General features: G+C 49.5%; 1 protein-coding gene across 1 annotated transcript; it reads right to left on the reverse strand.

Moving 5' to 3' along the window:
* Window positions 1–1986: 1986 nt before the first annotated feature.
* On the reverse strand, window positions 1987–11102 carry LOC123325095 (SLAM family member 9-like). Its single transcript, XM_044916023.1, is given in 6 exon segments — window positions 1987–2174; window positions 4424–4690; window positions 5397–5669; window positions 8126–8476; window positions 10181–10340; window positions 11013–11102. Coding segments are annotated over 6 exon segments (1329 nt in total).
* Window positions 11103–17912: the final 6810 nt, after the last annotated feature.

Here is a 17912-nt window from a genome sequence, read left to right on the forward strand (position 1 = left end):
AAAATCAGATTTAATTTTGTACAAATTAAATCCACATTCATGGAAATTCCAAAGACAGTCTGGCAAAATGGGGTATATATGTCATCTTGAAATAAGGAGAAGGGGATAGGGGCCTAGGACTTCAAAGGGAAGGAAGTCAATTCCCAGGAAGATGAAAAAGAGTAAATGGTAAAAATAAGTGTTTGCTGGGCCATACAGAAAAATGGGACATAGAGAGGAATTTTAACAGAATTTGCTAAGTTCCTCCCTGTCTGCCACCTCTAGTTCATATTATAGTATAGTTATCTATGCTTGTCTTCCTGGAGCTGGTCCTCTGTCTAAATTCTTGGGGCTGGGGCTTGTCAAAGCTTCTTCCTCCCTGAGTCTTTTGGGCCTTGACTGTTTTGAGCTCAGCATAATCGGAATGCCAAAGTGGCTGCCCGAGGGATGGCCTGACAACAGAAATTTCAAGATAAGAATTCCATTTCCTTCCTCCTCTATCAAAAGCAGAAAGAAACCACCCACCCACCCACCCACACACACACACACACACACACAAAAAACGGTATAGATCCCAAATTATTATGAAATCTGATAGTTCTTGGATCTTTAAGAAAAAATGTTCTCAACTCCCACCCATTAGTTATTCATGCATTCAAAAAATATTGAAATATCTACTATAAGCCAAGCACTCTATTGCCATCTGAATTTACGTTGTAAACTAAACAGATAGAGCTCTTGTCCTCATGGAGCTAAATATCTTGTGGGGGAGACAGAAGGTAAGCAAAAAAAAAAAAAAAAAAAACCCCAACAAATAAATATGTATTTACAAATTGTGATAATTTGACAAAATTGACTTGGATAAAATGATTATGAATAAGAGGAAAGATTTGCATAAATAAGGTGGTCAAAAGGCTGCTCCAAGGAGAAGAAATTTAAGTTCAATCTGGGCCCTCTTAGCCCATGTACTTCAATGTTAACAGAAGATGAATACATATGTTCATAATACTTAATTACCTCACAAACCTTCTTATGTTTCAAACGTACCACTTTTCTTTCTTTTTTTTTTTAAGATTTTATTTATTTATTTAACACAGAGAGAGAGCATAAGCAGGGGGAGTGGCAGGCAGAGGGAGAAGCAAGCTCCCCGCAGAGCAGGGCTCTGGGATCATGACCTGAGTTGAAGGTAGACACTTAACCAACTGAGCCACCCAGGCGCCCCACAAATGTGCAACTTTTCTTATATGAATAAGCCCTCTTTTCTTTCTGAACACTTTAAAACATGATAAAATAAAACATAAACAGGTTATTTTAAACAGAAGGTATGTAGCAGTTTCTTGGTGATTTTGAACTGTTTGCAAATGAAATAGTGCCGGAGTCCAGCTCCAGCCGGGGTGGGTCTCTCGTAGGAAAGGACGGCCTCGGCGAATGAGGAGACACAGACACAGGATCAGGTTGCAAGCATCTCCTCCTGACAGCCTCGGAGGAACTTTATTTATATGTTAGGATATTTTTGTTTCTCCATACTTTCGTAACATGCGATTATGTTTTTTTTACAATTGATTGAGATAATCTTAGATCATTTTTTGGATCACAGACATAGCCTTCTTTCATTTTTCCTTTGTAATGATTAACATGACCTTTATTGATTTCCGCTTATTGGCTTTCGCTAAAGCTAAAAAACAGTACGCAAAGAGAAAGGTGATAGACAGAGCGTGACCGTCTTGTTATTTTGTTCTAAGGAAACTAATTCTTCGTGGAATTAGTTTCATTATGATTGCTTAGATAGGCGTAACTAAGATCAGTAGTCACTTTATCATGAAACCCCAGAAATATTCCCACAATTATAAAGATTGCCATAAACAAAATGAAAGAATAGCAGGAGCCAGCTGTGGAGTCTCCTGTTTTCAGGATCGTCCCCCATACTTGGACTTTGTCAAACAGCATGAGTAGCTTGGCTCACGCCAAAATAGGTTTTATGCCTTAATAGGGATTGATGTCCCTTTCTCACCAGGAGATGTTGGCATGTGGGGCCCAGGTACAGAATTCTTCATCTCTGTGTCCCACAAGGTGACCCCTCTCACATTCCTCCTCTTGGCTTCTCCACTTGTCAAAGTCAATCTGTTCAATCTGCAAAGCTCCCAGGATCAAAAAAATAAGAAATTCTTTCTTCAAGGAGCAGGGTAGAAAGGAGGCTGAATGAAACAATGACCACAGGTTAGGAACTGGGGTAAAAGGCGGGGAAGAGAAGAAAGGGAAGACAGGCAGGCAGGGGAAGGGATTTCCAAGAAGAGAATTCAGAAGAGTGAGTGGGCTAGAGGCCCCTTAAGGAAACTGAATCTGGAGGTAGAGGTGAACTGCCCTCTGGATCCCATGGAGGGGCAGGGAGAACATTAGTGTGTGCAGCCAATTACCATGTTTCCTTGCGCCCTGTTATCCCCAGCACAGGCTGTTCCCGGAATAACTGTCAGATTCACAATTTTCATGCCTATTCCATGCTGTGTAGTGGAGATGCCGAGAAGACGAAAATGGGCTTTGGTCTCGTTCCATGGGTAAGACAGACACAGATGAAGGCCCTAATACAACATGCTCAGTACCCCCTCTAATCATTTAGTAGGCTTAGCTGCAGATTGTGACAATCGTGACTGAGCTCCCTGAGGGGTGGCAATTTATCCAGACCTCTTCTTCACTCTATCCTCAATGCCTAGAACAACACAAGGCACCTTAAAAATGCTCTGGGGGCACCTGGCTGCCTCAGTTGGTGGAACATGCAACTCTTGATCTCAGGGTTGTGGGTTCAAGTGCCACGTTGGGCATAGAGATGACTTACAAATAAAATCTTCTTTTAAAAATGCTCTGGGGGCACCTGGGTGGCTCAGTCAGTTAAGCGTCTGCCTTGAGCTCAGGTCATGATCCCAGGATCAAGCCCCACATCGGGCTCCCTGCTCAGTGGGGAGTCTCCTTCTCCCTCTCTCCCTTTCCCCCACCTGTGTGCTCTCTCTCTCTCTCTCTGACAAATAAATAAAATCTTTAAAAAAATGCTCTGTAAGGGGTGCCTGGGTGGTTCAGTCAGTTAAGCATCTGACTCTTGATTTTGGCTCAGGTCATGATCTCAGGGTCAGGGGATCAAGCCCTACACTGGGCTCCACACTGATCGTGGAGCCTGCTTAAGATTTTCTCTCCCTCTCTCTCTGCTCCTCCCACCCCCCACTTGCACACAGGCATGCGCTCTCTCTGTAAGGTTATAAAGTGCTCTTTCAAGGAATGAGATAAATAAGCTGTGGGGATGAAAAGTACAGCATAGGAAATACAGTCAATGATATTGTAATAACTATGCATGAGAGAGATGGTGACTGCACGTATCGTGGTGAGCATTTCGTGATGTATATAAATGTTGAATCACTATGTTATACACCTGGAACTAATATTATATGTTAAGCATATTTCAATTAAAATAACAATAATAATAATAAATGCTCTGTAAACAGGAGTTGCTTAAATGAATGAAGAGGGGATCACATATTTATATGCTTGATAGCAGGCAGACACCACAAGATTTTAAGCAGAAAAGTAACCCGAGCATTTCTTTCTTTCAGAACTCACCCCCTAGCAGCGTGATCAGCAGGATGATCTGGAGGGGAGAGAGTGGGATAACCGGGAGGTGTGAGCACCTGGGCAGGTAGCAGTGGAAAACGAGGGTTCTGAATGACGCCCAGCTTTCTGCCCCGGGCAACAGAAGGCCTGGGCAGGACCCCTAAGGACTGTGATACAAAAGAAGACGCCCCAGGACCCAGCAGCCCAGGACCCCGAGGAGAGCAGGCTGAGGACAACTCAAGTGAGGAGTAGCCCCTGGACTTAGCAATGAGGATGCGGCTGCTGGGGGCAGAGCAACCACACAGGGTCGAAGAGCAAGTGGTTGGTAAGGAACCAACCTTACCTTGGTTGGTTGGGAGAGGAGAGATGTTCAGAAGTTGGCAGAGAAGAGGAAAGGGACACAGTGAGTCTGGACTGAGGCAGTGTCCTGCCATGGCCTATGGAACCCGGGAGAGGCCACCCGTGACACTGGAGGGGCACAGCCTGGGATTTCTGTCTCACGGCAGCTCCAGGCTTCGCTGAGGACATGGCCAAGGATGTCTGGGATGCCTCCTCAGTGGGCTCTGCAGGACTGAGTGGGCTGAGGGACGCACTTTCCCTCGGGGAGTCCCAAGAGTAAGCCGAGCGCCCAGGCACCAAGTCTGGGGCTGACCGTCGGAAACTGGACAGCGCGGCCCTGGGAGGATGGCCCCAGAGCCCTCATTTCCTGCCCCCCAGAGACACCCCCTGCTGCAGACGATCCTGCCCTCTTTTTCTTCCACCACCCCAGAACGAGGAGGGCGGCAGGTGGGGATGCTGAGCTCCTGGACCAAGGCTGCCAGGGCGGGGGCCCACACAAGGAAGGGGTCACCTGAGCAGAGGGGCCTGGTGGGGATGGAGCTGGAGCTCTGGCTGACCGGGTTGCTGGCCGTGCAGCGATAGCTGTCGCTGACCCCCAGTCTCCAGGAGACACGGAGAGTGGTTCCCCCATGGGACATAACTGCCCCCTGGCCAAGGGGTGCCCATCTGTACTGAACATCCTCTCCGGCCTGTCGCAGGGAGCAGATCAGGGTGATGTAACAGGCCCCATCCTTCGTGATCCGGGAGCTGACAGTGATATTGGGCTCCTGCAGCTTCTCTGTGCAAGAAAGGAAAGTTCGAGCTCTGAGAAGACTCTGGTCTGACCAAGCAGGGGAGAGAGGAAAGGTCAAAGTTCAAACATGAGCCTTCCACCCCCTCCCTCACCGTAAACGCGCAGGGTGAAATCCTTGGTGATGTTGATCCGGGGACTATGCAGGCAGGGTGATCCAGGCTCTGTAGAGGCCAGAGTCCTGCAGCCTCAGGGGCCTGATCTGAAGAGAGTAGCCACGGTGGAGGGCACTCCACCATCTGCTGTATGGTGCCTGAGTCCCGGCAGCCAGGACGCGTTGGCCTCCTGGCCCCGCTCTCTCCAGAGCTCCAGGTGACCTTTTCCACTTCCTGCCCAGCCGGGACCTCCAGGGGCAGAATGGCCAAGTCCCCGAGGAGACCGGTCACTGTCTCCCCCACCGTGTCCCCTCCCAGGATTCCTGGCCCTACAGACAGACAGAAAACAACAGCTTCAGCACCAGGGTCTCCCCTACACACTCAGGGCCACGCAGGCCCCATCAAGCTCCTCCTGCCCAAACCCCTCCAGCCTCCACACTGGCTCCAGTGGGCCTCCCCCCCTCCCCTGATTGCACTGCCCCCAGCTGCCCACGCCACTCTCTCAAGGGTGTTCTCCCCGGGGCGTGAAGGGGACCCTGCCCTCCACCTCTGCCCACTTCAGAGCTGCAGTGCACGGTGCGTGCTCAGGTTCTGGGTACCTGGACACGAGGACGGCACTGAGACGGGGAGGGAGCTGCTGTTACTGACTGGGTTCTTGACCACGCAGGTGAAGGTCAGAGCCCTGTCCCTGAGCCTTGAGGAGACACTGAGGACAGACCCTCCACGGGACACAACAGTCCGGGGTCCCAGAGGTAGCCAGCTGTAGGTCACAGAGACTCCTCTGCTTTTGGCCTCACATGTCAGGATGAAGATACAGTGTCCACTCTCACCGATCCTGGAGCTCAGTGTGACACGGGGCCGGGCCAGCTGCTCTGTGGGCACAAAATGAACCAACCGAGGACTGTAGAACTGCCCTGGGCCCTCCCTTCACAGGGCAGAAGGCACAAGGCATTGGTGCCAAGACCCTGAATCATCCTGAGTACACACAAGGAGAAACAGAGGCAGAATCTGCCCACAGCTATTCGAGAGCTTCGGGCTTTACGAGGCCCTGCCGCATAGCATCATTTGATTCCCAGAACCACCCTATGAAGTAGGTAGCAGAGGTTTTGCACCTACTCTGTTTAACAGGCTCGGAGACCTTCAAGTAACTTGCCCAGAATCTCGGCTATTACATGATGATTCCATGTAAGACCCAAATCCAGTGGATCTGACCCCAAAGCCTGGGTTCCCACCCCAGCACTGACCACGTGAAGGCCGTGTATGCACACCCGCACAGAACTGTGTTGTAATTACATCTCTCTCCAGGAGGGGTCTCTGCCGTACACATCGAGCTTCCGGATGTCCGAGCTTCCAGATGCTGGACAAGGCTCCCAGAAGATTTGGCCCTTGGTCTTTGAGGGTTCTTCCACTCCCGTGTACTCCCTTCAACCTGCACCCCACCCCCACTTCCCCCAGGACCAGGAGCTCAGATGCTTCCTTAAGGTTTCCACGTTGCCATTATTTGCCCTCCTGTGTCCCCAGGCCAGAGCCAGGGGGTTGGGGAGTGGTGGGAAGAGAAGCTAAGGGAGTGGATAGTCAGGACAGGCTCAACAAAGCCACAGGGTGTGGGAGAAGACCTCTGTTATTCGGCCTCAGCCCTGGGGCCCACCTGACGGCAGCCCCAGCAGCAGCTCAACTGGGCAAAAATAGGACCCCACGGCCCAGAATGTCCCCCGGGGGGAAGGCAGGCTGGGTAACTTTCTGCTGCCTCCCCCGGTGTGGTCTTCTGGAACCCAAACCCTCCCCCATGACGCCTTCTGCAGGCCCTTTTCCCCTCAGCATCCTCTCTAGCTCAAGCCCGTAAATGCAGTGACAAACCAGACACACAGGATGTGGCATCGAGGAGCCTGAGTTCTATTCCCGGCTCTGCCACTTTCTACCTCTGTGTTACTTCTCTCTGAGACTAGTTTCGGCAGCCCAGCAAGAAAAACCCCTCTGCTTCCTGCTGCAGGGCTGTCGTGAGGCTCCAGTGACTTGGGGAACTCCCTGAGAAGGACAAAAGGCTGGCCTGTTACTTCGCTGTAGCCGCTCCACTGGAGCAGAGTGAGAGGGGCTCTCCCCGCAGCCCTGGACCACCCTAGGGAACAGTCCCACCGAGGCCCCAGAAGCCCCGGTGTGCCCTCGAGCTGTCTGCGAACAGGCCATGGCCAGGCCAGGCGTGATGTATGGCGTAGACGCTCTCTCCCCAGGAAGCAAGTCCATCTCCCCCCACTAAAAAAAAAAAAAAAAAAAAAGCCTCATCAAATAGGAATATTTCCTATAACATGACTCAAGTCTGAAAAGCTTCTCTGCTTCCCCTCCATCAGTTCGCTTCCCCGTGTTCATCCTCACGCATAACTACCGTTTTGCTTCCCAGTGTGGGGGAGCACCTCGGCCAGGCCCCTCAGGTCCCTCAGGCAAAGCCTGGAACCACGGCTGATCTGAGTCTTGGTGAAGTGTCCTGTGATCCTCCCCGAACCCAAGAGGTTGGTGGCCCGTGAGACCCTGAAACCATCTCCGCTGACCTCACTTTCTCCCCTGGGAGGCACTGGTGAGTCAGTGTCTCATGGGGAAGGAGCTTCCTGCTCCCCCTGCTCAGAGCAGAGCTGCAGACTCTGCCCCCTCACAGCAGTCTAGAGCTGCGTCTCTGGCTACAGGCTTTCCAGCACCTGCATTGTGGTCAACTGGCCCCTTTTGTCATCCTTTCTGGTGTGAGGGACCTGGGTTACTCCTTCACACTCTATATGAGTAATAAGCGGTCTGAATCTACAATCGGCTTATTGTATCTCTCCTGGCTGAATCAGCCCGCCCTCCTTGCTGCTGGGGTAGCTGCCACCAGCCTCTATGTCTCCCTTGCAGTTTTTCCTCCTGAAACAATTTTTAAGTATCTTTAAGCAATATTCCTGTACACTCCTGTACCTCTGTCCAGAGTGTCCCAACGCTCTTTCTCAGGAGTTTATTCTCCCAGATGGGAGTGTTCCTATTTTAGCATCGAGGAAGCTCAAGAGCACTCAAGTGGCACGACTGAGTTCTTGGGGCTGAAGTCCCCATTCTCTGCCCACTACACACCTGGGGGTTCTGCTGCCATTGGCCTGGGGCACGTCCTGGGCCTTGTCGTTGTTCAGGAGACTTTCCCAGGCAACTCTGCTTTACATGGTTTGTTGTGGGTTTTTTTTATAGTGAGCACATATTAGCCTTGTAATCAGAAAAAGTGTAAGTGTTACTAAACGAGATGTGGGAAAGGCTGTGAGAAAGCCTGAAAGATGGGCACCGCCCCACACCCATTGCTGCCCACCCGCAGGACACTCACCATAGACTTGCAGCTGGTACTCCCGGGTGCGGGTGATGCGGGAGCTCCTCAGGTTCATGTGGGCTCGGTAAGGCCCCGCATCCTTCCAGCTCAGGTTGCTGATCTGCAGGGAGTGGCCCGGGCCCACCACACTCACATGACCCTGTTACCTGGTCTCCGCCTCATAAAAGGTGTCTGGCCCTCCTGCTTCTGCCAAGGTTACAATGGCTATGGGCATGGAGACGGAACGGGATATCCAAGAGATGCTCTCCACCGGCTTTCCAGCCTGTAGCTGCGGGGGCAGAGTGACAGACCCCCCTAGGGTCCCAGTTACCATCACAGGGTCTGGGTCCTCTCCGGAAACACCTGTCCCTGCAGAGACACAGATCAGAAGACTCAGGGGCAGCCTGACTAAGCCAGAGGCTCACAACAGGCCTGAGAGAGTTCAGGTAAGTAATTATTATTCCCATTTTATAGATGAGAAAACAGAGACCCAAAGAAATTAGGTGGCTTGCTCCAGACCACATAGCTAGTTGGTGGTAGAACAGGAACACAAGTCAGCCCCTTTCCTTTATGCCAAAGTGGTCTTCTTCAGCATTTACATTAACTAATTCACATATAATACAATAATTAACAGATGCTGTGCTAGGGTTGCAGATGCTGAGTGGAATGGAGAGAAAGGAAAATTCTCGGGAGGTGCCTGGGGGGACAATCTCTGCTGTTACTCTGAGCCACCCTCTTGCTGATCCAGGCAATAGGATCAGAACTCACTTAGCCCAGCCCCACCGCAGCAGAAACCACCTTGTAGCATCCCCCATAATTGCTTGTTCAGACACGGCTGAACAGAAGCCAGCTCTGAGGCTCCGCCTGGGTTCTGGGAACATCTTTCTAGAAGGAAGGCTAGTGCTGGGCTGGCCAAGCAAGTTGAAGGGTAGTCAGGGGACAGTCATTCAGTACCAAGCTACTTGGGAGAAGAGCATAAGCACCAGGGCACCAGTCAGACTGCCTGAGTTCAAACCCTTGCTAGGTACCAGCTGTGTGACCTTGGGAGGTGACTTACGCTCTCTGAGTCCTGGCTTTTCTCACCTGTGAAGCAGGGAGTGCCATCTTCCAGGATTTTGTGAGGGTTAAATGAGATAATGCAAGTAAGTGCCTCACTGTTGGTGTTATTAAAGATTCTTGATGGCGCCGGGACAACTTGGTGACTGCACCTTGTTTGCATCCTCACCAAAACTAGCCAGCACCCTGGTCGAGAAATGCAGAAAGACCAGGGCTCAAGAGCGTGACCGTTGGAGTATATCAGCAACACTGACACGCCGTCCCAGGAAACAGAAAGTCTGAAACTGACCCAGGTGTGCTGCACGGCGGTTTAGAAAGAAAAGGCTGCCTGGCTCAGGGAAGGATCTGCGTCCTGATTCAGAGTGGGATGCAGAAGCGTCAGCCGCATCACAGTTTGCAGGCCAGGTGGTGAGTCTCTTTGTCAAAAGTTGACCCGAGAAGTCCTGTGACAGTAGCTGTGGGGACGAGGGGTGGGAGAGGGGTTGCTGTCCTTTGGGAGCAGGCACCCCAAGCTGGGGGCAGGCCGGCGTCCTGTGCACCCACCGCAGAATGCACTCGAGAGCCTGGCGTCCACTTCCTCTGTGGAGCTACCTTGGCTCCACCCGGAGGATCGTGCGTGCCGAAGGAAGGTGTTGACCTCAGCTGCACCCTCCTCACCCCACACTGGGCCCAGGGCCTGAAATGCAGCTGGAGGACCCCACCGCAACTGAACCGCGTGGCCCCTCCCTGCACCCTCCAACGCAGTAGCTCATCAGGCTAAATCAAGCGCTGCTCCCGCGCTGGGCTCCCTGCTCCTGGTCCAGCCAAGCCCCCACCCCACCCTGGTTTCCTCCAGCTTGTGCTTATTTGGTTTCAAGCATTTACTTCACCCCGATTCATACAGATGCTGTGTGCGTGTCTTTCCGCATGGCTCACAAGCTCACGAAGGGGAGAAGATGGAAGGGAATTAATATCTGAGTGAGGAGGGCAGGCCGGTGCGTTAGCCTCAGGGTTAGCTGCCGTGGACGTGTGTGGAACTTCGTGGTCCGAATCCTGATTCTGGATTCAAGTGAGGGGAGACACAGAGGGATCTGGTCAGGACACGAATCCCAAATGCCAGACACCGCGCCAAGTAGGGTAAACACATCATCCTGTCTAACTTCCCAGCAAACTTGTAAGGTGGGTGTTCTTCTTCCCACTTAAAAGATAAAGATCATGAGACACAAAGAGCTTAAGAAACTTGCCCAAAGTCACCAGCTCGGAAGCAGCAGAGTCCACGTGAAGATCCAAGTTCACCGGACCCCAAAGCTGGTCCTCTGTTAGCGACGCTGTGCGGCCGGCAACGGGCTTTCATCGGATTTAATTCCTCCCCGGGACCTGCTGACCCCCCTTCCCACCACACACCCAGCACATGACCTGGCACACAAGAGCCCCAGTAGATGTTTCCAGAACTGAACTGAAGAACTGTGAACATTTTTTTTTTTTAAAGATTTTATTTATTTATTATTTGACAGAGAGAGACACAGCGAGAGAGGGAACACAAGCCGGGGGAGTGGGAGAGGGAGAAGCAGGCTCCCTGCAGAGCAGGGAGCCCGATGCGGGACTCGATCCCAGGACCCTGGGATCATGACCTGAGCTGAAGGCAGTCGCTTAACAAACTGAGCCACCCAGGCGCCCGAACTGTGAACATTTTTTAAGACAGGACCTGTCTTACCCTTTATTTGGCCATATGCCCGGGAGATGCCCCTGTGGGCAGGGACCACCGAGGGCCTGGCCTGGACGCCATGGAGAGAGACAAGTTCGCAGATGAGCTTGCTCTGTGCGGGGAAGGAAAGTGGGGGTGAGGGGGACCCTGCCGGAATCTCCACACCAGTTCTGCCGCCTTGGCCGAGGACACTGTTCTCTGAGTTTCCACGGTGCCGCTGCGTTCCCACAGCCGGCCAGGCGGATTACCAGCCATGCACCAGAAGATGTCACCTAATCTCCCTGAGCCTCCGTCCATCATCCATAAAATGTGTGTAATCCTGTCTGCCTTATCTATATCACAAGTCTGATGCAGGGATCAGAGGTTTTTTGTTTTTTGTTTTTTTAACTTAAGTAAAGGTTCTTTATAAACTGTGATAGGGGCCAAGGGCAGGCCACCCCAAGATGGGCCACTTGGGCATATTGATTATTTAAATAAGTTACTTAAGAGCCAGTGAGCACAAGGACACTCAGACCCTCCTCTGTCCCCTGAAAGCAGGAAACAAATCTCCCGTGTGAAAGGCAGCCTGGCTGGACCAGGAGGTAAAGAGTATCCTGTTCACCAGAGGTGGGAAATTTAGAGCCGAGAACACTTACAAACAACCCTTGTTACCTTTTTTTTTTTAACTAATTCACTCCCCCAGCCCAAAGTCTGTTTAGAACTCCCTACTAATTGAAGCTCCCAAAGTTAAGTTTTCTTTGTCCTGTCAATTCCTCACAGATTTATTGTCTCTTTGTTTAAAAAGTACAAAAACTGCTTCCTCGGTCATTTTTTTAGGTCTCAATTTCATTATTGGGCTTCCATGCACACGCTGTAAAACTTTGGGGTTTTTTTCTCCTGTTCATCTGTGTCACATAACTTTAGTTCTTAGTTCAGGTAGGAGAACTTGAGGGTGGAGAAGAATTTTTCCTTCCCTTCACTGCCAAGTTTTAAATGTACCAAGGGATTCATCAGCAGGCTTAGGGGACCCCCAAGGGGACAGTCCTGAGGCAGGTGATCTTCGTAATCACACACGCTGGTTTTCCCCTGAAGGAGAATGAAAGCGAAAGCTTGAAACTCTGGAGAGCAAGATCAGAGCCCGGCCCCTCACGCAGATTTCTCAAACCCTTCGTTCCCCTGACTCCGGTTCCCAAGCCTGTCTCTTGCCACCGCTCAGGTCGTCGGGGACAGGAGCAAGCAGTAAGAATCTAGAGGAACAGAAACAGCTGCTAAGTGCCATCGCCTACTGAGGTCATTTATGGGACACAGGAAGCCCAATGCAGGATGAAAGATCACTCCCGGGGGCTGGCGGGAGAGGGAGGAGCGGCAGAGAGACCTTAGAGGATCATGATTGAAACGGCAAGATGCAGATGGGGCAGGTCCTCGATCTCATGCCTCCACCATCAGCCTGTGTGGGGATGCCCAGGGCTCCCTGTGACTCATTAGCAGAAGAAATGTGAGCGTGACAAGGACACAGTATGGCCCTGCATGGTCTGAGATGGTAGCACGTGCAACGCACACACGCACACGCACGCACAGGCCTGGCTCCCAGAAATGTGCAGGCAGGTAGAGGTGCCTGGGAGGTAGCAGCAGGGATAGACTTACCCGTGAAAAGACCAAGCACGAGCAAGGACGCCGGTAGAGAAAGAGCCGTAATTGTCACCCGCAGACCGACCTGCCTCAGGCCCACGGGGAATGTGTAAATGTCAGCCCACAAACATTTCCTCTTTTCAGAGTTCACCACAATAATCACATGTCGAGGGGCGCCTGGGTGGCTCAGTCGTTAAGCGTCTGCCCTTGGTTCAGGTCATGATCCCAGGGTCCTGGGATCAAGCCCTGCATCCGGCTCCCTGCTCCGCGGGAAGCCTGCTTCCCCCTCTTCCACTCCCCCTGCTAGTGTTCCCTCTCTCACTGTGTCTTTCTCTGTCAAATAAATAAATAAGATCTTTATTAAAAAAAGAATTCATATTCAATTTACAAAAAAAAAACAACAAATTAAAAACCTTGGCCAGCCTTAAGGGCAGTTCAGCTTATAAATCATATTCCATTTATAAATCTGGCAGCCCTTAACCTCCTTTTGGGTGGCTATTGGTAATATTTGACTCACTTTACAAATTTATGAATTGATTTCTTTAAGGCCTTTAAATCTCACTATTGAATGTAATATATTTAGGTTCCTTTTAATTTCTTTTTTTTCAGAGTTGAAAACAGATTTTATGATATAGCTCTTCTGCTTGTTTTTCTTTTTTTAAGACATAAATATATTTTTAGTACTATTATTTTTATTCCAGGAGAGTTAACATACAGGATTATGTTAGTTTCGGGTGCACGGTATTGTCATTCAGCACTTCATGCATCACCCTGTGCTCATCACAACAGGTGCACAGCTTCATCCCCATCACCTGTTTCCCCCACCTCCCCACTCACCTTGGATAAAGTACTTGAATCAATAAATAAGATTCCCCATATATTTAAAGAAGGCTTGTAAATCTAGTACACTAGGCTTATATGTAGGGTAATTCTTAAGTTGTCTTCAAATACTTCATATAGACTTAGATTCAACTGTAATAGTGCTGTGCGGTGACAGGTGGCCGCATGTACGGTGAACATAACGTATAGACGTGTCCGATCATGATGTTGTACGCCCAAAACTCATGTAACATTGTGTGCCAACTGTACTTCAGTAAAAATTTATTAATTAAAATAAAATAAAATCACAAATGCAAATCAATTATTCAAATACATAGTTCAAGTCAGAACCACAAACGATTACTTTAATAAGCTAGATGTCTCAAATAATACATATATGTAAACAAAAAGTACTAACTGATACCTTGAACATGCCTACTCTGAATTCCTTATCTTTCCACGACTGAAAGATTCGTAAAGGACACATTTATGTCACCTCTACTCCGCTATTTTCTGGGGCACCTGCCCCATCAACTAAGGTTGCTTAACGACTGCTTAAGGTTGCTTAATGAAACATCACTGAGACATCAACTGTTGGTACCTACCCAGGTCCCTTTACCTGCTTTGTTGATGTCCTCTAAAAGGCTGGTCTCAGGTGCCTGGGTGGCTCAGTCCGTTAAGCATCCAACTCTTGGTTTCAGCTCGGGTCATGATCTCATGGTTGTGGGATGGAGCTCCCTTGGTCTCTGCGCTCAGTAGGGAGTCTGCTTGAGATTCTCTCCCTCTGCTCCTCCCCCCCACTTGCTCGAGTGTGTGCGTGTGTGTGCAAGCGCTCTCGTTCTCTCTAATAAACAAATAAATCTTAAAACAAAAAAAAAGGCTGGTCTCATAGCCCGTGTCCCTCAATTCAACCTGCCACACTGCGATACCACCAAATTCTTTCTTCGCTTTACTGTAACTATAGCACTTGATTTGATGCTGCATTTCTTTTAGCTCTTAAGATATTTAACTATCTTTCCACTTAGGTGTAAAAAGCTTTAAGCTTGTCAAAATTCTGTATTCTTTTCATATTCTTCCAATCTGCAGGAGTATAAACACGTTAAAACCCCCACATAATATTAAAAGTGAAGTCAAAAAAATACAGTTGTGGAAAATGCAGAGTCATCTTAATTGCAAAGTTAATGAAGGGCTGGTTAGGGGCTGGTGGTGAATTTATGCAGCGGAACTTGGGACAGTAGCTGTAGGATCCAAATCAAAGCCCAGGCTGGGATCTGATGCTACCTGGGGGCAATGCCCAGTAGATGGGTGATTCTGGTGAATGTGCCGGTGCCTGGCTGGACTCCCGGGACAGCAGAAGGAATTCCAGAAATTTTCCAGTCATTTGCTCACATTTGCTGACCTGGACCAAGGACACGGAGAAACTGGAAATGCCAAACTCAATTTGCCTCCTCCCTGATTCCCAGCACGAGATGCCTTTTCATCCATGGCTCAATGACAATATTAGCCTTCACTGTGTGAAGACAAAGACTGGGTGAGTCCAGGACCCATTTGCCAACTGCATTATATCAAAATTCATATTCTTTTAGGTTTTTTACTGTACGTAAATGCTAATACTTCAATTGGATTCTATGTATCACAAGACTGTCCACCTGTGTTCACCACTACCAAGGTTATTCCAGTGACGTTTACCTTCAGTTTCTTCATCTCTAAAATGAGGGCAATAAGAGTACCAACCAAATAAGGTTGGCTTAAGGATTAAAATAAAACATATGTAAAGCGCAAAGCGTCACTCATAGTCATTACTCAATAAATGTTAGCAATGATTTTTATTATCATCGGTATCTTCGAACCATCTCCCACCTTTGTCCTCTCCTCCCACCAGAGTGTGACTGCTCTCGTGCTCTTACCTGGGCTCCTTAACACCCTCCTACCTGTCCTCTTATCACAGTCCCATTGCTTCCATGCCCTCCCCTCTGCTGCTGGAATAAGCTTCCAAACGGGTCCTTGAATAACACTGCACCCCTGCTTAAAAATACCTGCTAGATGGGAGATGGGCATTAAGGGGACACACGTGATGTGATGAGCTCTGTGTGTTATATGCAACTGATAAATTATTGAACACTACACTAATGGTGTACTATATGTTGGCTAACTGAATTTAAATTAAAAAAAAAAAAAAAAAACACCCGCTAGATGCTCTTTGCCTCTAGTCTGAAGTCTTGGTGAGTTCAGAGACTGGGCAGCTTATAAATAGCAGAACTTGACTTCTGACAGTTCTGACAGCCGCATGGAAGTCAGGGGGTCGAGGCACCAGCAGATTCAGTGTCTGAATCTGGGGGTGAGGCCCCACCTCCTGCTTCATAGCCCGTGTCTTGGCACTGTCACCTCACATGGCAAGAGGGGCGGAGGAGCACTCTGGCGTCGCTTTCATAAAGACCCTAATTCTGTTCCTGATCTACGCTCATGACCCAATCACCTCCCAAAGGCCCCACCTCCTCACACTATCCCCTTGGAGATAAGACTTCAACATATGAATTTGGGTGGTGCAGGGGCCGGTGGGGGAGACACACAAACTTTGAGTCCATGGCACCTGGGTTATAAAACCCTTTATCTGGGCTGTGGAAACTGCTCCCGGCCACGTGTCCCGCAATTCGCTCTAGACAGCCATGTTCTAGCCCCAGGGCCAGGACTAGCGGGACGCAAGAGAGGCGCCTGCCACACCAAATTTAAGGAGGTCCTCACTCTCAGGCTTGCATGGGTGCCAGGTTGTGACCAGACTCTGAAGATGACCTCTGATGGGAGATGCCTGCCACCCTCATTGTCCCCTCTCTCCCTCCTTCCTCCCAGAGGTCCTGGGCTCAAATTCTTTTTTTTTTTTTAAGATTTTATTTATTTGACAGAGAGAGACACAGAGAGAGAGGGAACACAAGCAGGGGGAGTGGGAGAGGGAGAAGCAGGCCTCCCGCGGAGCAGGGAGCCCGATGCGGGGCTCGATCCCAGGACCCTGGGATCATGACCTGAGCCAAAGGCAGACGCTTAACCATCTGAGCCACCCAGGCGCCCTATATGCTTTTATATAGTTAAATTTATCTTTTATTTTAATGCTTCTGGGTTTTGAAGCATAGTAAGATTTTTCTCGTGTTGGATGTAAAGAAATTCACCCATGTTTTCTTGTAGTACTTGGGTGGTTTTTTATTTTTTTCTTAAAATTTAATTCAGATCTTTCATTTGTTGTCCTAGTATACAAGATGAAATATTGATCTGATTTTATGTTTTTCTAAATGCATTTGGTAGTCCCAGCACTATTTTTTTTTTAAGATTATTTATTTATTTATTTGACAGAAACACAGTGAGAGAGGGAACACAAGCAGGGGGAGTGGGAGAGGGAGAAGCAGGCTTCCCGCTGAGCAGGGAGCCCGATGTAGGGCTTGATTCCAGGACCCTGGGATCATGACCTGAGCCGAAGGCAGACGCTTAACGACTGAGCCACCCAGGCGCCCTGGGCTCAAATTCTTATTTATAAAACTCAAAATAAGCCACTTAGCCTCTCTGTACCTTGGCTTCCTCATCTATAAAATGGGGGTGATAAAAATACCTATCTCATAAAGCTGTTGTGTGGACTAAATGCGTCCGTGTGTATCAGGTGTTAGGGGAGGGCCTAGCACCTGACACACACTCACTGAATATCACCCAAAATCACCCACTCCGCTTTCCTGAAGTTTTCTTTCCAAGTCCTCTCCTGCTACAGCCTAAACATATAATCTGAATCTCAAGACACCAAGTTACAGTTTAACCAGCCACTCTACATCAACTATTAAAAAAATCAGTTTCCAGGGCGCCTGGGTGGCTCAGTCGTTAAGCGTCTGCCTTCAGCTCAGGTCATGATCCCAGGGTTCTGGGATCGAGTCCCGCATCGGGCTCCCTGCTCGGCGGGAAGCCTGCTTCTCCCTCTCCCACTCCCCCTGCTTGTGTTCCTGCTCTATCTCTCTCTCTGTCAAATAAATAAAATAAAATCTTTAAAAAAAAAAAAAGTCAGTTCCTGGGGCACCTGGGTGGCTCAGTCGGTTAAGCGTGCGACACTTGATCTCAGTTCAGGTCTTGATCTCAGCGTTGTGAGTTAGAGCCCCACATTGGGCTCCACATTGGGCATGAAGCCTATTCAAAAAAAAAGTCAGTTTCCCACAACAAGATAAAGGGAATGATGCTGTCCCCCAACCGGCCAACTGCACAGCTGCCCCGGCAACATCCATCCTCAAGGCAGCTTTGACGGTGCTTCCTTCCTCCCAGTTAAAAGCCTCTTGGTTGTATGTGACATGAAGCCAGTGCAAACTGGCTTAAGCAGAACAGTGAATGCATCGGACCATGCTACTTGTAATCCATTGCTATGTAACAAATTACAGAATTTAGCAGCTTAAAATAAGCGTTTATTATCTCAGTCTCTGCGGATGAGCAGTCCAGGCACAGCATAGCTGTGTCTCTCACAAAGTGCCTGTCAAGGCGTGGGCAGGGTTGCCAACCTCCCCGGGCAGGCACTGCCAGTCTCACCGGGGGCTCTCGGCAGCCTCAAGTCCTCATCAACCGTTGACGGAGACATCAGCTCCTTGCTGGGTTTGGGCTGGCAGTCTCCCTGGCTCCTTG

The sequence above is a fragment of the Neomonachus schauinslandi genome, chromosome 6 (genome assembly GCF_002201575.2).
Source record: "Neomonachus schauinslandi chromosome 6, ASM220157v2, whole genome shotgun sequence".
NCBI lineage: Eukaryota > Metazoa > Chordata > Mammalia > Carnivora > Phocidae > Neomonachus > Neomonachus schauinslandi.